This window comes from Sphaerulina musiva, assembly GCF_000320565.1.
Source record: "Sphaerulina musiva SO2202 unplaced genomic scaffold SEPMUscaffold_2, whole genome shotgun sequence".
NCBI lineage: Eukaryota > Fungi > Ascomycota > Dothideomycetes > Mycosphaerellales > Mycosphaerellaceae > Sphaerulina > Sphaerulina musiva.
Window position 1 is genome coordinate 1,793,051 of NW_016017384.1, and position 14,844 is coordinate 1,807,894.

Consider the following 14,844-nt stretch of genomic DNA (forward strand, 5'->3'; position numbering starts at 1 on the left):
GAGAGAGAGAGCGCAGTTTGGGACTGTGGACGGGGTAACATTGGTATAAGTATGTACTTTCCCCCACCCCTGCACGGCGCGAAGCTGGGCCCGCTTGCTCGATCGGGTATCCGTATGCGATAAGACCAGCAGCACAAGCACAGGAACCTTTCGGTAACCGGACCGGTGGCAGTAGCAAGAAAGTTGCGCATTGCGTAGCGAGCAAGTTTTACCTTTGGGACCATCGAGACTTCGAGAGTGCGAGACACCTCACCGTTTCGTATTGTGCTCAAAATTTTCTGCTTGACAAGTTGACATGGGGGTGTGAGGATATCCCTATCATGGGCACATCGAAAAGATAGGCGGAGCGGCACAAATCATCTCCATTCTTTATCGTAGTGCGGCTCAATGTCTGTCTATTGAGTACTGTCTCATTCTCCTGGGGAAGAAACGACACATGGAATCCCTTGTATATCTTGGTAGGACCACGCGGTGCCCAGCGTGGTACAAATGCTGATAATATATCTATGCTTTGCGTGATGCTATTGAATTCGCTCACAAACTTCCGTCGACCACTACTAGTAGCCGAGCGATACCTGAGACTTCCAACTGGGGTCGAGCGTTTCTTCCAGCGCGAGTACCTGTTATGAGAGTGAGCAGTGAATTCATCAATGGCAAGGTGCATGGTCTTTCTTACCATTGCTGATCGCGTGGGTATGTACACTTGCAGGAAATTCTTGCGGTCGTTCCAAGCAAAGTCAGTCGTGAAGAAGCGCGTGTCGTTCTGCGATCGTCCCAGTCCCCCAAAGGCTGGATCATCGGAGTTCAGAACAACTCGATACGTCCCAGCCTGCTCTATACCTACTCGGTAGTCGGTGAATGAGCTCGAGGGGTGAAAGTTGAAGATGAACAATAATCCCGCTCGTTCAAAGACAATCACCTTGTCGCTCTCATTCTTCAGGCTGACGTATGCTTGTGGAGAGTGTAGCCAACCGTACTTCTCCTCGGTCCACTGCATGGCCTTATCGAAGTCGTTGAGGAAATGGTAGCGCAGAAGCTTGTCCTCGACCAGGTTGAATTGTCTCCGAGCGTAGTGGAAGCTATTCTGATTGCCCTCTCGTGGAAAGTCGAGCCATTCTGGATGGCCGAACTCGTTACCTTCGAAGTTGAGATATGCTTCTCCGCCAAGAGCGTGCGTGATGAGGCGGATCATCTTGTGTAGCGCCATTCCACGCTCGATGACGGGTGTGAACGTGGACATCTTCGACATGTTGGTGTACATCTCTGCATCGCACAGCCAGAATAGCAGAGTCTTGTCGCCGACCAGTGCTTGGTCGTGACTCTCGGCATAAGCTATCGTCTTTTCGCCATGTCGCCGATTCGTCAGCGTGAAGCACAATGCGCCCATATCCCACTCGATATCTTGCTTCTCCTTGAGCCACTTGATGTACAGATCTGGAACAGCCATGGCAAGTCTGTAGTCGAATCCTATTCCACCTAGACTCAGCTTGACGCACAACCCCGGCATGCCGCTCACATCTTCTGCGACTGTGATGCAGTTCGGGTAGATGCTGTGTAACATCTCATTGGCCAACATCAGATATACCACGCCTTCCTCGTCCACGCTCGGGCCAAAGTATTCGTGGTAGCCTCCGCTGAAGCCTGTGCCAATGCCGTGGTGCGTGTACAGCATGCTGGTCACACCATCGAAACGGAAACCATCGAATTGGTACTCTTCCATCCAGAAGCGGAGGTTCGAAAGCAGGAAGCGAAGGACCTCATGATGCCCGTAGTTAAAGAGCCGCGAATCCCACAGTTCGTGCCGCCCACGAGCACCTTCGTGAAAGTAGAGGTGATCGCTGTTGTCGAACATGTTCAAGCCGTCGAGGATGTTCTTGCTAGCGTGAGAATGCACGACATCCAACAATACCGTGATGCCCATGCCATGCGCCGTGTCAATCAGCTCTTTCAGGTCATCTGGGTGGCCGTATCGCGAGGAAGCTGCGAAGAATGAGTTGATCTGGTAGCCGAACGAGGCGTAGTATGCGTGCTCCATGATGGCCATGAGCTGAATTGTGTTGTATCCCAAATCTCGAATGCGAGGTAGCGTGTTCTGCGTGAACTCCTTGTACGTGGCCACCTTTGGCTCGGGGCTAGAAATGCCCACGTGTGCTTCGTAGATTCTCGCACTGAGTGGCTTCGGCGGACGAGCATTTTGCCACTTGTACTTCTCTGGTGGATTCCAGAATCGCGCATCGTATGCCGGCGACACAGACAAGTCCTGTGTCACTCGCTTTATCCATGCCGGCAGTCTCTCCGCTCTCTGCCCGTCATTTGGCACTACCATGCTGATCTTGATCTTGCTGTCGTGCGGAATGGCGGGTTGTCCATTGACTTGGGGCAAGCTGATCTCCCACACACCGAAGGGATCCCGCTTCATCTCATGACTGTCACGATTCCAGCCATTGAAGTCGCCAATCAGGTAGGCTCGCAGGGCGAACGGCGCCCACTCGCGATATAGGATGGTGCCGTCGGGCGAGACGTTGAAGCCGAACTGTTCGTAGCCGCGCGAGAACTTCTCGAGACCACCTTCGTGCTTGTCGATGGTCTTGATCCAATTCTGCGTCTTTGCGAATCTTGACCGCAGCGCGCCCTTGTATGGCTCAAGCCACGGGTCGACCTGCACGATTCCGGTGCCATCGTTGGCGACTTGACCACCAGCAGGTTTCGCCATGACACTGTCCGGTGAGGACTCATTCAGCTTGTCTGCCATGCTGGGTGGCTTATGCAAAGATTGGTGTTAATCAGTGCAAGAAGCTGTCGTCGTCGTCGTCGTCGTTGGCGTCGTCGTCGTTGTTATTGTTGCTCACGCGGCGGGTTGGCAAGACTGTGGTGAAGGAGAAGAAGAGGAAGAAGAAGAAGAAGAGTACGACAAACGCAACGAGGTGTCGCACAGAGCAGAAAAGGTGGTCAGGTAAATTCTGCAGGTGCTGGGTGGTCCATCGCAGCTTCCCTCAAACCCTCTCACCAGTTCTTATTAGTAGGTAGGTACCTGCACTTTTCAGTCTCAGACTCTCAACGCTACCTGTACCTGTACCTGGAGGTGGTTTGGCTGGCTGGCTGGCTGATGCTCAGCTCAACCCAACCTCAACCCCTCCTCCCGCCGCATGCAAGCGACCGTCATATGTGCAGGGGCCAGACAGGGCAGGGCCGACTTGCCTCAACCAGCCAAGCAGCCTCTCCAGGCCCACAACATGCCGAATTGGTGCGCCTGCAGCCGGAGGGCGTTTGCTGTGATGGCGAATTCATATACCAGACATGAAGCCGATGTGCGCAGCTGAATGGGGACACGGAGAGGTGCATTGGAGAGTGAGAGAGTCCCTGCATTGCGAGGTGCGAGGGTGGTCTGTGTTGCATGTGGAGATGGGCCCGCCGCCCGTGCCTGTGGAGGGGAGGGGATCCCATGGTCGTGGAGCGGCTGTTCTTCGGTATTCTACGGAAGGCTGTAGCATGCTTTACTAGGCTGTCGGAGGCACTTTGTATGTACATGGGAGGTACCTATAGGAGGTACCTCAGGTAGGAAGTTGTAGTCGTACTCACCTACATCATGACCCAGCGGCTACTGTAGGAGGAGCTCCTCCTCTGATGCGACTCCCACCCATACACATACCACGATACATTCATTCATACAGTCGCTTGTGCGTTAGTCTCGCTCTTCTTGGCGCAGGTGGTGCTGCTGCTGCGGGTGCTGGTGCGGCCATTACTGCTGCAGACAGCCGTTCATGGCCACTGTGACAGCGCACTACTCGCCGCGAGCTACGTTGACATGTTTGGGCTTAACCGCCCTCCTCACACGGCGGCACCTGAGCAGCGCGCTGCCACTCCGTTCCTCCGACTCGTATATACGCTCCGATTTCACAAATCAGCCCTGGACCGGTCTCTATGAACCTGGGCGCCCAACCGAGGGTCCGCTGGGAGGCGCGTCGGATATTGGTGCTCCCCGAATAACGCCAGCTATACTGAAACAGCATCTGGACCAGTACGTGGTCGGACAGGAGCGGGCAAAGAAAACGTTGGCCACTGCAGTATACAACCACTATCAGCGCATACAGGAGCTCCAGAGACGCGATGAAGAGGAGCAAGAGCAGGAGGCGGCAGAGGAGAGGCGGCGGACGCACCAGAGACATCCCGTTGAAGGTAGGGAGGGTGAATGGAAGCGGGGGATTGCCGTACCTTCGCTGACGAAGGACTTCGCCGAAGACGACTTTCCAGGTCAGCAGCAGACGACGGTGTACACGCACCATGACAGTCGGAGCTCGCAACAGCAGAGAACGTCACAACAGGACGCTTCAACTGCACCCGCTCCGCTCCAAGACAACAGTCCTCTGACGGTCGAGAAGAGTAATGTGCTGCTGCTAGGGCCCTCTGGTGTAGGCAAGACGCTGATGGCAAAGACTCTTGCGAGGGTGCTCGAGGTGCCTTTCAGCATGTCTGATTGTACACCATTCACCCAAGCAGGCTATATAGGAGAGGATGCAGATGTATGCGTGCAGCGCTTGCTGGCAGCTGCGAATTACGATGTGACTCGTGCTGAGCGTGGCATCATTGTTTTGGACGAGATTGACAAAATTGCCACGGCCAAGGTATCCCAGGGCAAAGATGTGAGCGGAGAGGGCGTCCAGCAGGCTTTACTAAAAATCATCGAAGGGACAACACTACAGATTCAAGCTAAGCAAGAGCGAAACGCGACGAGTGAACGTAACAGAGGACAATATCCTACTAATAGTCCTTTGTCCGGCGGGCATATCAATCAGTCTCAGACAGGTGGCCAAAAGGGCGATACGTACAATGTTCGAACAGACAACATACTCTTCTTGTGTGCCGGGGCATTCAACGGCCTGCACAAAGTGATACTGGATCGGGTGTCCAAAGGGAGCATGGGTTTTGGCGCAACAGTCCGTGCAGCTAATAATTTCGACTCCTCGGCGAGCCATCACGAAACCATCATGGAAGGCGAGGATGAGCTTTTCGAAAAATACCTACCATACTATACATCACCAACGAGTAACGATCATGACTCTTCTACATCAAAGCAGAAACGAACATATAACACCCTCGACCTAGTCGAGCCTCAAGACCTGCAAAAGTATGGCCTGATACCGGAACTTGTGGGCCGTATACCTATATCCTGCGCCCTCTCATCTCTGGACGTCCAATCTTTAGTAAAGGTTCTCACCGAGCCACGAAATAGCCTGTTGAAGCAGTACCAGCAGCTCTTTTCCCTGTCGAGCATAGAAATTCGCTTTACAACTGCCGCTTTACATGCCATCGCGAGCACTGCCTTGAAGATGGGCACAGGTGCCAGAGGACTGCGCACCGTAATGGAGCGCCTTTTGGCAGATGCCATGTTCGAGTCACCCGGGTCAAGCATTAAGTATATTCTGATCAACGAGGATGTTGCGGACAGGAAAGCGGGCGCGATTTACTATGGTCGAGGACAACAGGAAGACTTTTACAACAGAATTACGAGTGAAGAAGATGTTTGGGAAGAACGGAAACGCGCTGAAGATGGAAACGAAACAGAGTTTGAGGCTCGAGCTCGAATGAACGCCAAGAACCCAGCGAGAACCTTTGAAGAATATCGAGAGAAGGCGACTGCCGCTGGCTTTGTATAGACTGCGTGGTAGAAGTGTGCAATCTTGGCCCTATGAAACGATCAATTGACAGCATGCAACGAGTACATGTATTCCTGACCATGTATCCCTCCACCGCATCTTTCTCATTGCTGCTGCTGCTGCTATAACCGAGCATCCTTCCAAGCAGCCTTAAACGCCGGATCAGAAGGAGAAACCGATGGATCGAGCGGTAACCAAATATCCCGAGGCCTCGTGTGAATGAGATACTGCTCATAACTCAACGACCTTTCAAGCCGTACATCATCGCCATCGACATCGGTATCCCCGATCTGACGACTCTGGGGACTTTCCCTCCTGCCGAACGTAGTAGACGATGTAGACGATACGTCCTCTGATGAAAGACTCTTCAGGTTATTCTTCTTTTTCTTGTGCCTCCTTCCCAGTCTATCGAGGAACCGCTGTCGGAGTGAAGAAGTCGCTGCTGCTGCTGCTGTTACTCGTGTAGGAGGAGCGGGTTCGACTATATGTACAAGCAGATCTTGTGGCTTGCGCGAGCTTTCTTCGGCTGGCGATGCTGCTACACTACGAGGCATGTCAAGGGACCGTGGAAAGTGTGGGGTTTCTTTTGCTGGTATTGTGAAGTGCAATACAACTGCACATGGTTCTTTCTATCTTATAATAAGGCTGGCTTTCCTCACCACGCTACGTCGCGTGGCATGAACAAAGAGAGTTGTTGTCCCTTTGAGAGAGGAGAGAGAGAGCATATGACATTCTGTTCCACATACGAGCTCATGACAATGATTTCTTTGTGTTGTAAGATATGGAGTCAGCGGCGCCACATGCGATTGGCGGGACCTTCATATTAGGATACCGGATGGATACGCGTCCTGATTAGTGTTAGCGTGAGAATTAGAAAAGGGGATATTGAAAGCAATGGGGGCAGAGTGTGAAGTTGTTCATTCTGGGGTAGTCACGTTATATTACAAGGGTTCGGGACAAATGATAGCCACGACTTACCAGCGGGGACGTCTTTCACCGGGGAACGGCTCCTGATAACCACCATAGCCAGGGGGATATTGGTCATTGCGGGAAGAAGGCATAGCAGCAAACTGGCCAGGTGTTGGAAGATCTGCACCGCGGGAAGTTCGAGATGGGTCACGAGCTGGCGAAGCATAGCGCGGACGACGGGCAGATGAAGAGCCGAGCAAGTCGAGTTCATCCAACTGGTAGTCGAGAGGTGGAGGACGTCTCTCGAAACCGTCGAACGGGGTGTTGTAGGGCCTAAAATCGCCGGCTAGTGAGCTAAGATCAACTACTGGACCACGAGACATGGAGCGCTGTGACGAGGATCGACCCGGCAGTGCGCCACTGCTCGTGACATGTGATGATCGCCTCGATGTGGCCCCGTATGGATAGCGATGGTGCGTTGGCACAGGGCCAAGGTAGGACGAAGGTGGAAAGCCACCGCCATAGGAAGAGACATCGATACCAGCTGCGCCATAATCTTCTTCCCGGTACTGATGAACACGACTGCTGCCATCGTACTGACGTACACGACGAAGTTCGGGATAGGTGCGCTCTGAAGGATGACTAACAGGAGGACCGTTGGTGCGTCGGATGGTTCCGTAACGTCTGAGGTTTGACGTGTCTCTCTGTTGCTCGTAGCTATCTGGTCGTACTTCGCGAGACTCGTAGTAGCCCCCCATGGGGGAGACAGGTCGCCTCGAAGGGTAGCCAGACATGATCTGGTGATGTTCTGACTAGTGTGTGTGCGTATGTGTTGCTGGTGATGGTGAGTGAATACCTTACGATTGCAATAAGCTTGCTTTGATAGTGTCTTGAGCCGGTCAAGGTTGATATCTCTACGACGCTGTGTGCAAGAGGGTTTGCTGGACTCTCTGTACCAGGGTCGTTGGCGAGTATATATACACCTTTTGGCGCATTGTTCTCAATGTTCTTTGAAAGCGCCTTTGAGCTCCATAATGGACGGATGCTTTCTCCCCAACAGTTGTCAAAGAAATTGCACCACACTATTGTTGGCAGCTTTGTCTCCTCTGAGGAATGGGAAAAGTTGCAGAGTCATCTCCTTCCGCCACACGAGGGCCTGGAATGTAAACATCGTCCTAAATTTGAACTGTTGGTGCACGTCAATTGCGTCTATCATGACTACAAATCCATGGTCCTGGATGCTGGTCGCCAATATTCCCACGTAGACGAGGTCCATCTTGTCCGTAACAGTCATTCGCCTACTACGGCTTGCTCACAGGTCCCCCATTCTTTTCCCAGTCTAGCCAACTGCCTCTATATTCGGCAACATTTTGATATCCCTGCTGCTGCGCCAGCTGGGCGGCCGCGCTACTCCTCACACCCGCTTTGCAGTAGAATACGATCTCCTTGTCTATAGCCGGCTTCTCGAAGCCAAACCTGTCCTCGAACTCCTCCTCAGGCAGAAACAGCGCATCGGGCTGTGACTTGATAGGCAGATTGATGGCGTTGGGAATGAAACCTGCTTGGTACTCGGCGGGCTCGCGGACATCTGTGTCGTGTGAATGGTATGCTTGGGCGGAATCGTAACTGAGGAGTGGGAGGGAGGAGAGCTTACCGACGAGAATCGACTCGCTCGAAGGCGACTGGCTCAGCTGCTTGACGTGGCCGAAGTCGTATACCTTCGAGCTGGTGGCCGGCGCAGAATGCCATCGAACTGCGGCGAACGCGGGCTTGCTGCTGCTTCTCTGCACTGCTGGCCGTGTCGCTCCTGCATGCGTGAAGCTCCGCCATGTCGATCGGGAGCATTGTCGGCAGACGTTGCTTCTCAGAGCGGCAGTCGCTGCCGAACGTGCGAATGCCATTGAGTACATGGACCTGACGTGTAGGTAAACACAATAGATGTCCCTGATCGAGAAACGCTGGTCTGGTGAGGTACCTTATCCTTATCGCCCCATCTTTCGGATATTCCCGCCTTGGCGAGGGAGCGCGACCTGGACGCGTCTCCTCCACTTCTCTTCTTCTTCTCCTTCTTCTCCTTCTTCACCATCAATCAAACACCAACCACCAACCACCATGGGCTGGATCTCGTCCAGAAATGGCCACCATCAAGGCTATAGAAGACCGTTCCGTTCATCAAATCCAATCGGGCCAAGTCATTGTCGACCTGTGCTCGGTTTGCAAGGAGCTGGTGGAAAACAGCCTCGATGCCGGCGCCACCTCAATTGAACTGCGCTTCAAAAACCAGGGCTTGGATGCCATTGAAGTGCAAGACAATGGTAAGGGCATCGGACCGGATGACTTCGAGTCTATTGCTTTGAAGCATCACACTTCCAAGCTTTCCAATTATGAAGATCTCACCTCTCTGGACACCTTTGGCTTTCGCGGCGAAGCTCTGTCATCGCTCTGTGCCTTGTCCAAATTCCATATCTTGACAGCTCGGGCTGAAGACGGCGCCATCGGCAAGAAGCTCGACTTTGAGGTTTCTGGAAAGCTCAAAGGCACTTCTGTGGCTGCTGCACAAAAAGGCACTACCGTCTACGTCGAGGACATCTTCCACAACTTGCCTGTTCGACGCAGAGAGCTCGAGAAGAACATCAAACGCGAGTATACCAAAGTGATTAACTTGATGTACTCCTATGCGTGTATCAGTACAGGAGTACGGTTTTCGGTCAGCAATACCATGCCAAAGAGCAAGAAAGCTCCGGTGTTCGCGACCAAAGCCAACGCAACTACTAAGGAAAACATTACCAACGTCTTCGGCGCTAAGACAGCGCTGGCTTTGGCCAAGCTTGACCTCAACCTCGAGATGGCTCCTAGCATGGGCTTAAGTACTCCAGGAGCAAAAGGTTGGTCAACCCAGGCCACAGATCGTTCTATGATTGTCCGAATCGAGGGCCATGTCTCGAAGCCCATATTTGGAGAAGGCCGCCAAGCACCCGATCGGCAAATGTACTTCGTGAATGGACGACCGTGTCTGCTGCCTCAAGTCGCAAAGGCAGTCAACGAGGTCTACAAGTCATTCAACGTCTTACAAACGCCATTCGTCCTCGCAAATCTCATCATGGACACGAATGCATACGATGTCAACGTGTCGCCGGATAAGCGTTCTATCATGCTACACGACCAGACCGCTCTGCTTGAGACCTTCAAGTCTGCCCTAACCGAGATGTTTGAGCAAACAGATCATACAGTGCCCCAGTCACAACTACCGAGTTTACCGAACCGTAACATACCTGCATACCAGCCCCTGACTATCAAACGGGCCGAGCTGAAAACCATTTCGTCGCCACAGAGCACCAGCGAGGCTACAAGCAGCGACGATGTGTCAGACGTACAGTCTGGACAACCTCCGACGAATGAACTACGAACAAGCTCTCCCTCGAATCTAATTCACAGCTGGATTGGTCGTAACACTGAATCAAGAAAGGCCCCGAAGCAGCAACATTGCGCTTCCACCAAAGAAAAGGAGCTGTCCATGAAATTCATGCCGGCAGCTTCCTCTCCGACTGCACTAGGAGATGATCCCAACGAACAAGACGAGAACCAAGCTGTGACAGAGCCACTTGAAGAACAAGTTCTAGAACATAACACGGTAGATGCCGTAAGGAATCCTGACCCACTAAGCACTCCATACGGAGACTTATTCTCGCAACCGCCTCCGATACGCAAGGATTTAGATAGAGACGAGCAGACTTCACCGACCCCCGAATTCGACATGGCTCCTCCGCCGAAGGCCAGTATCAAAAAAGACGCTGAAACTTCAGAGACCCCTATTCCGGCAGTGGTGACGAGCTCGCAGAAATCGACCCCAGGTTTGGTGCCCAACGCTTTTGACAGAATGCGTCCTAAGCGTACACCTTTTCAGACTGCCGAGATAACTGTTGGCGACGTGACAACGACGACTACCATAGGCACAAGCCCGCCGTACAAGAAGCGCCGCACGTGCAAACCGGGCGATTCTCAAAAAGTGGCCAACTATGTTGCTAGTCCTTCCCTTGCGCGGAGTCTACGCATGACTTTTGCCGCGCCCGGCTCCCAGCTGGAGGTGGAGAGCAGTGGCGTCGATCCCAGACCGCTAACCATGGATGACAGGGACGGCGATGACAATGTACATGCGGAGAGCCCACTGCGCTCATCTCGTGCACTCTCATCACAACCGCCAGCTTCGCCTGATGCTCCGACATCCGACCCGCTGGATGACCTGACATATCTCGCATCGGCAGACGAGGATGATGAGGATGGTGAGTACATGGACGCAGACGAAAAGAAGATGCGAGAAGATGAACGCGTAGCCCGAATGATCCAGGAGGCAGAAGAGGCTGCTGCTAGACCTACAGAATTGAACCTTAAACGAGCAATGCAAGCGCTTAAGAACGGTGGTAATCGGAAAGGCTCAACACTGCAGCTAGCTACATGTGTGCAGACCACTTCGGACAAGATCAGAGCGCAGCTTGATATTCTCGCTTCGAAGTTGCAGTCGAGTACCGAACAGGACGAGATTGATCCGACAAGTGAGAGGACAATCATCGAAGACGAACTTGACTCAGCGGAAGCAGAGTCTCGCCTGTCACTCACGGTGGTGAAGTCCGACTTTGCTCGGATGCAAATCGTTGGGCAGTTTAACCTGGGTTTCATACTCGCTATTCGTCCGGGCAAGAACCTTGGAGAGGAAGATGACCTGTTCATCATCGATCAACATGCCGCTGACGAGAAGTACAACTACGAGCGGCTCCGGCGTACAGTCACGTTGCAGTCTCAGCGTCTGGTGCGTCCCAAACAGCTTGAACTCACTGCCATCGAAGAGGAGGTCATTCTCAGCAACCGCGACGCTCTAAAAGCTAATGGCTTCGAGATCGAGACGACGTCTGACGCTACCGAGTCGGATGAGGCAGTGGCGCCTGGTTCCCGGTGCCGCCTGTTGACGTTGCCGATGTCCAGGGAGAAGACGTTTGATCTGTCAGATCTCGAGGAACTACTTCATCTCTTATCTGAAGAACCTCCTGGCAGTTCTGACGTTCCCCGACCAATGAAGGTGCAACGCATGCTTGCGATGCGAGCCTGCCGGAGCTCGATCATGGTTGGCAAAACCCTCACTCATGCGCAGATGAAGAAAGTAATTAATCATATGGGAGAGATGGAAAAGCCCTGGAATTGCCCACACGGGCGGCCAACAATGCGACATTTGGCTGGCTTGAGCGCTTGGACTGGATGGACGGAGGGAGATATGATCGATGACAACCAGCTTGACGCGGCGGATGCGCAAGCAGGGCGCAAGACCAATTGGAAGGCCTGGCTTGAGAGCCGCACGACGTAAGACCTGACGACAGCTGTAATTGCTTGCGAAGTTTGCTAGATACCCTTTTCTTGCAGTACATTATGACCTCCTGATCAGCAGTCTCAACATAGTAATCGGCTTTGCGATCACTGTAAGAGATTCAATCCTAGGTACACCTCCTCGCATTGGGGTTCTCATGCCCCAGAATCCCAGCTCTGGGGCATTCTAAATCTCATCTTCTTCCTCATCAAAATCATCTTCCTCACCCATATCATACAAGATCCTCCCTCCATCCCCACCGCCTCTCTGAGCATCATAATAAGGCAACACCACCCCATCGCGATCTCTCCTCTGCTTCTCCGTCAATCCCAATTCAAACGTCGTAGTAGAACTCTCACTACCATCCCCTTCCTCCCTCGCAGCAGCATCAGCATCAACCTTCTTCCTCTCCTCAGGCGTCCGATACCGCGGATGATCCTCCAAGAGCATAATCCCACTCTCCCGCCCCTTGATCGTCGTCATCATCGCAGGCTGTCGTCCGACCATGGGCAGAAAATACCACTCGCGCACTCCTCTGCCACTTTTCCTCCGATGCTCCATCTCCAGTACCACTCCCTCTAATCCATTCGCTCCCAGACTTTGCAAAACTCCATCCACACCTGCTTCCAAGCCAAAAATTGGTTCGGCGTGACTTCTTTCCCGCGCGGCTTTTTGAGCAAGGACATGATGGAATGAATGGGCCGTGAGAATTGTCGTTGCCAGATATCGGAGTAGGGTCAGTGCAGAGGGAGCGTACGGATTTTGATGTCCGGTGTTGTTGTTATAATTATTATTACTATAGTAAATTTCGGGGATTGGTAGCGGGACGTCGGTATGATAGAGTGCCAGAAGGGAGCTTGTGGGGAGAATGAAGGAGGAGAGGAGAGCTGGAAGATTCGAACTTTGTGTTGCGCTGAGAGGGTTGAGGGTATCGAATACTAGGAGTTTTTCTTTTTTTGTGGAAAGAAGAAAAAAAAAGAAAACGTCAATATATCAATAGGTACCTGGTATGTACCTATATCAACTGAACGGGATGAACTCACTCTGCGTTGCTTCGGCTCTGAGGTGATTCACGACTTCGGTTTGCCAAGATTGCAGACTTTGCCTCCATGCTTCGATGAAGACATCTGCAGTGCGGGGCCGGCGGAGCGTCTCGAATGAGACGAAGATGACTTTGATCTTGGATGTCTGTAAAATTGGTTTTAGTGCGCGATTTTTTAAAAAAGAAAGCGAGGAAGATCGTGTTGACGATATGGCGCACGCACATTGGCTCGCCTCAGGTATTCTGCCACAACGGGCTTGCCGGTTTGTTCCAGATTATCAAGCACGAGTGTGAACGGAGATGCTGCATCTCGCTGATTGAGCAGTTTCGATATGAGAAGCAGATTGTGCGTGCGTCGATGCTGGAGTGACGAAGGAGCCATGTTTGGAATACTTCCAGGTTGTAGCTTGGAGAGTGAGTGAGAGGGGCTTTAGTAGGTGGAAGACCTCAAGGTTGCTGTATTCACCGTGCTGAATCAAGTTTTCATGACTTTCCTAACTAATATGCTACCCAATGCTAGGGCCGGAGTCTCTCATTTCTCATTTCCTATTGTCTCCATTGCCTATTGTGCTGCCCAAGAATCATCCATCTTCTTCCTTTCTGCAACATGATGATGATGCACCTTAGTCACTCAGGCAATGTCGAGATCCTGGGGCTCCACGTCCTCTTTGTCTTGGCGCATGAAGTTCTTCCACATACCTTCGGCATGCTCACGGGACAGCTTTGGAAGAGAGTCAATGCGCTCGGCACAGCCCTTCATTGGCGAGTTCCAGCACTGAAAGGGGGCCGTGTCTGTTCCAAGTGGTGCAAGAACTGGTCTCGAGACATCCTCTCCGTGATCAATTGCCTTGGCTCTGGCGTGATGTGTCGACTTGCTTGTAGCAGACGCCTCTGTGCTGGTTGCACTCGACGATCGACTCGGTCCATCTGGCAGAGGACCATAACCGGCGACATGACGTTCTCGTGGTCTCTTGGTGTAACCCTTTTGGTAGGATTGTGCCTTTTCAGTCTATGATTGAGCTCCGTTGATTCCCTTGTTCGCTTCCGCGCGGGCTTCCTGCTCTGTCACGCGAACTTCTTCCTCTTGGCCCAAATGCTCGGCCAGAGAGCCGACCCTCGTGCTTGCGTCCTCGATCTTGCCCCAGTCCTCCTCTAGCTGCTGCTCCTTGAGCGCATCCCAACTGCCGCTGGACCGCTCCATCCCAGCCTTCATAGCCTCTTCGCGCCACTTTTTCGTTTCCTTGCCGTCGTTCAGGTCTGTCTGGTAGAGTCGGATCTCTCCCTCAATATAAGGTTGGAGAGAGGTGTTCAGAGGGTGGACATCGATGTCATAACCGCCTGGAAGTTTCGGCAGATACCTGTAGAGCTCTTCGCGGGTCTCCTTTGGGAGCGTGTTCCAGGCTGCTTCATCGCGGAGCACGATCTACAGCACGGTCAGTCAGTGAGAGACGAGCGGAAGAAGGCAGGAAAGGCAACCATACCGCCAGATCCGGCACCTTGCCGACCTTGGAGTTCGGCTGTGTGAGCCAGCGTTTCTGTGCAGTGGCCATGTTGACACTGCTTCTGCTGCTGCTAACAACAGAGGATGAGTATGTTCAGATATATTGTTTGATTCTGTTTGCTAAGCTGATCTTGTTTCAGCCGGTCAATGAAATGCCTCGCTGTCTGATATTTTGATGTTTGCGGTCTGGTATTGATGATGAATGAGGGAGGAAGAGAGCGAGGACGCGCACATTCCTACCTGCAGAGCTGTTGCCAGACTGAGAGGGCGTCCAGTGGAGTGGAAGCTGCAGAGCCGACTGGTTGCAAGAGGGAGTGCTACAGGTACATGTAGGTAGGTACTGGGAATTGGGGAGACGGTATAGGTGGAGTGGGCTACATACCGT

General features: G+C 52.7%; 8 protein-coding genes across 8 annotated transcripts; 2 read left to right on the plus strand and 6 right to left on the minus strand.

Annotated features, from left to right (window-relative positions):
- Positions 1-303: 303 nt before the first annotated feature.
- Positions 304-3,157, minus strand: SEPMUDRAFT_147378 (carbohydrate-binding module family 48, glycoside hydrolase family 13 protein). The gene is made up of 2 exons (XM_016904260.1): positions 677-3,157; positions 304-620 (listed from the first exon to the last, which is right to left on the minus strand). The coding sequence occupies exons 1-2, from the start codon at positions 2,750-2,752 to the stop codon at positions 558-560; spliced, it is 2,139 nt and encodes a 712-aa protein (XP_016763631.1). The 5' UTR covers positions 2,753-3,157; the 3' UTR covers positions 304-557.
- A 462-nt stretch (positions 3,158-3,619) lies between these two features.
- SEPMUDRAFT_147379 (P-loop containing nucleoside triphosphate hydrolase protein) lies at positions 3,620-5,714 on the plus strand. Its single transcript, XM_016904261.1, has 2 exons — positions 3,620-4,176; positions 4,240-5,714. The coding sequence occupies exons 1-2, from the start codon at positions 3,762-3,764 to the stop codon at positions 5,652-5,654; spliced, it is 1,830 nt and encodes a 609-aa protein (XP_016763632.1). The 5' UTR covers positions 3,620-3,761; the 3' UTR covers positions 5,655-5,714.
- A 62-nt stretch (positions 5,715-5,776) lies between these two features.
- Positions 5,777-6,208, minus strand: SEPMUDRAFT_105763 (uncharacterized protein; the record flags this gene model as incomplete). The annotated part of the gene is made up of 1 exon (XM_016900588.1): positions 5,777-6,208. One exon carries the CDS (start codon positions 6,206-6,208, stop codon positions 5,777-5,779), a length of 432 nt encoding a protein of 143 aa, XP_016763633.1.
- A 269-nt stretch (positions 6,209-6,477) lies between these two features.
- On the minus strand, positions 6,478-7,357 carry SEPMUDRAFT_114606 (uncharacterized protein; the record flags this gene model as incomplete). The annotated part of the gene is made up of 2 exons (XM_016901101.1): positions 6,478-6,502; positions 6,633-7,357. 2 exons carry the CDS (start codon positions 7,355-7,357, stop codon positions 6,478-6,480), a joined length of 750 nt encoding a protein of 249 aa, XP_016763634.1.
- Positions 7,358-7,738: 381 nt separating this feature from the next.
- SEPMUDRAFT_147381 (Rhodanese-like protein) lies at positions 7,739-8,472 on the minus strand. The gene is made up of 2 exons (XM_016904262.1): positions 8,218-8,472; positions 7,739-8,151 (listed from the first exon to the last, which is right to left on the minus strand). Exons 1-2 carry the CDS (start codon positions 8,462-8,464, stop codon positions 7,865-7,867), a joined length of 534 nt encoding a protein of 177 aa, XP_016763635.1. The 5' UTR covers positions 8,465-8,472; the 3' UTR covers positions 7,739-7,864.
- Positions 8,473-8,697: 225 nt separating this feature from the next.
- Positions 8,698-11,916, plus strand: SEPMUDRAFT_60439 (DNA mismatch repair protein MutL; the record flags this gene model as incomplete). The annotated part of the gene is made up of 2 exons (XM_016909526.1): positions 8,698-10,176; positions 10,369-11,916. 2 exons carry the CDS (start codon positions 8,698-8,700, stop codon positions 11,914-11,916), a joined length of 3,027 nt encoding a protein of 1,008 aa, XP_016763636.1.
- Positions 11,917-12,102: 186 nt separating this feature from the next.
- Positions 12,103-13,340, minus strand: SEPMUDRAFT_39581 (uncharacterized protein; the record flags this gene model as incomplete). The annotated part of the gene is made up of 3 exons (XM_016908751.1): positions 12,103-12,866; positions 12,942-13,104; positions 13,182-13,340. 3 exons carry the CDS (start codon positions 13,338-13,340, stop codon positions 12,103-12,105), a joined length of 1,086 nt encoding a protein of 361 aa, XP_016763637.1.
- A 99-nt stretch (positions 13,341-13,439) lies between these two features.
- Positions 13,440-14,626, minus strand: SEPMUDRAFT_147382 (uncharacterized protein). The gene is made up of 2 exons (XM_016904263.1): positions 14,440-14,626; positions 13,440-14,381 (listed from the first exon to the last, which is right to left on the minus strand). Exons 1-2 carry the CDS (start codon positions 14,506-14,508, stop codon positions 13,968-13,970), a joined length of 483 nt encoding a protein of 160 aa, XP_016763638.1. The 5' UTR covers positions 14,509-14,626; the 3' UTR covers positions 13,440-13,967.
- Between the last annotated feature and the right edge of the window lie 218 nt (positions 14,627-14,844).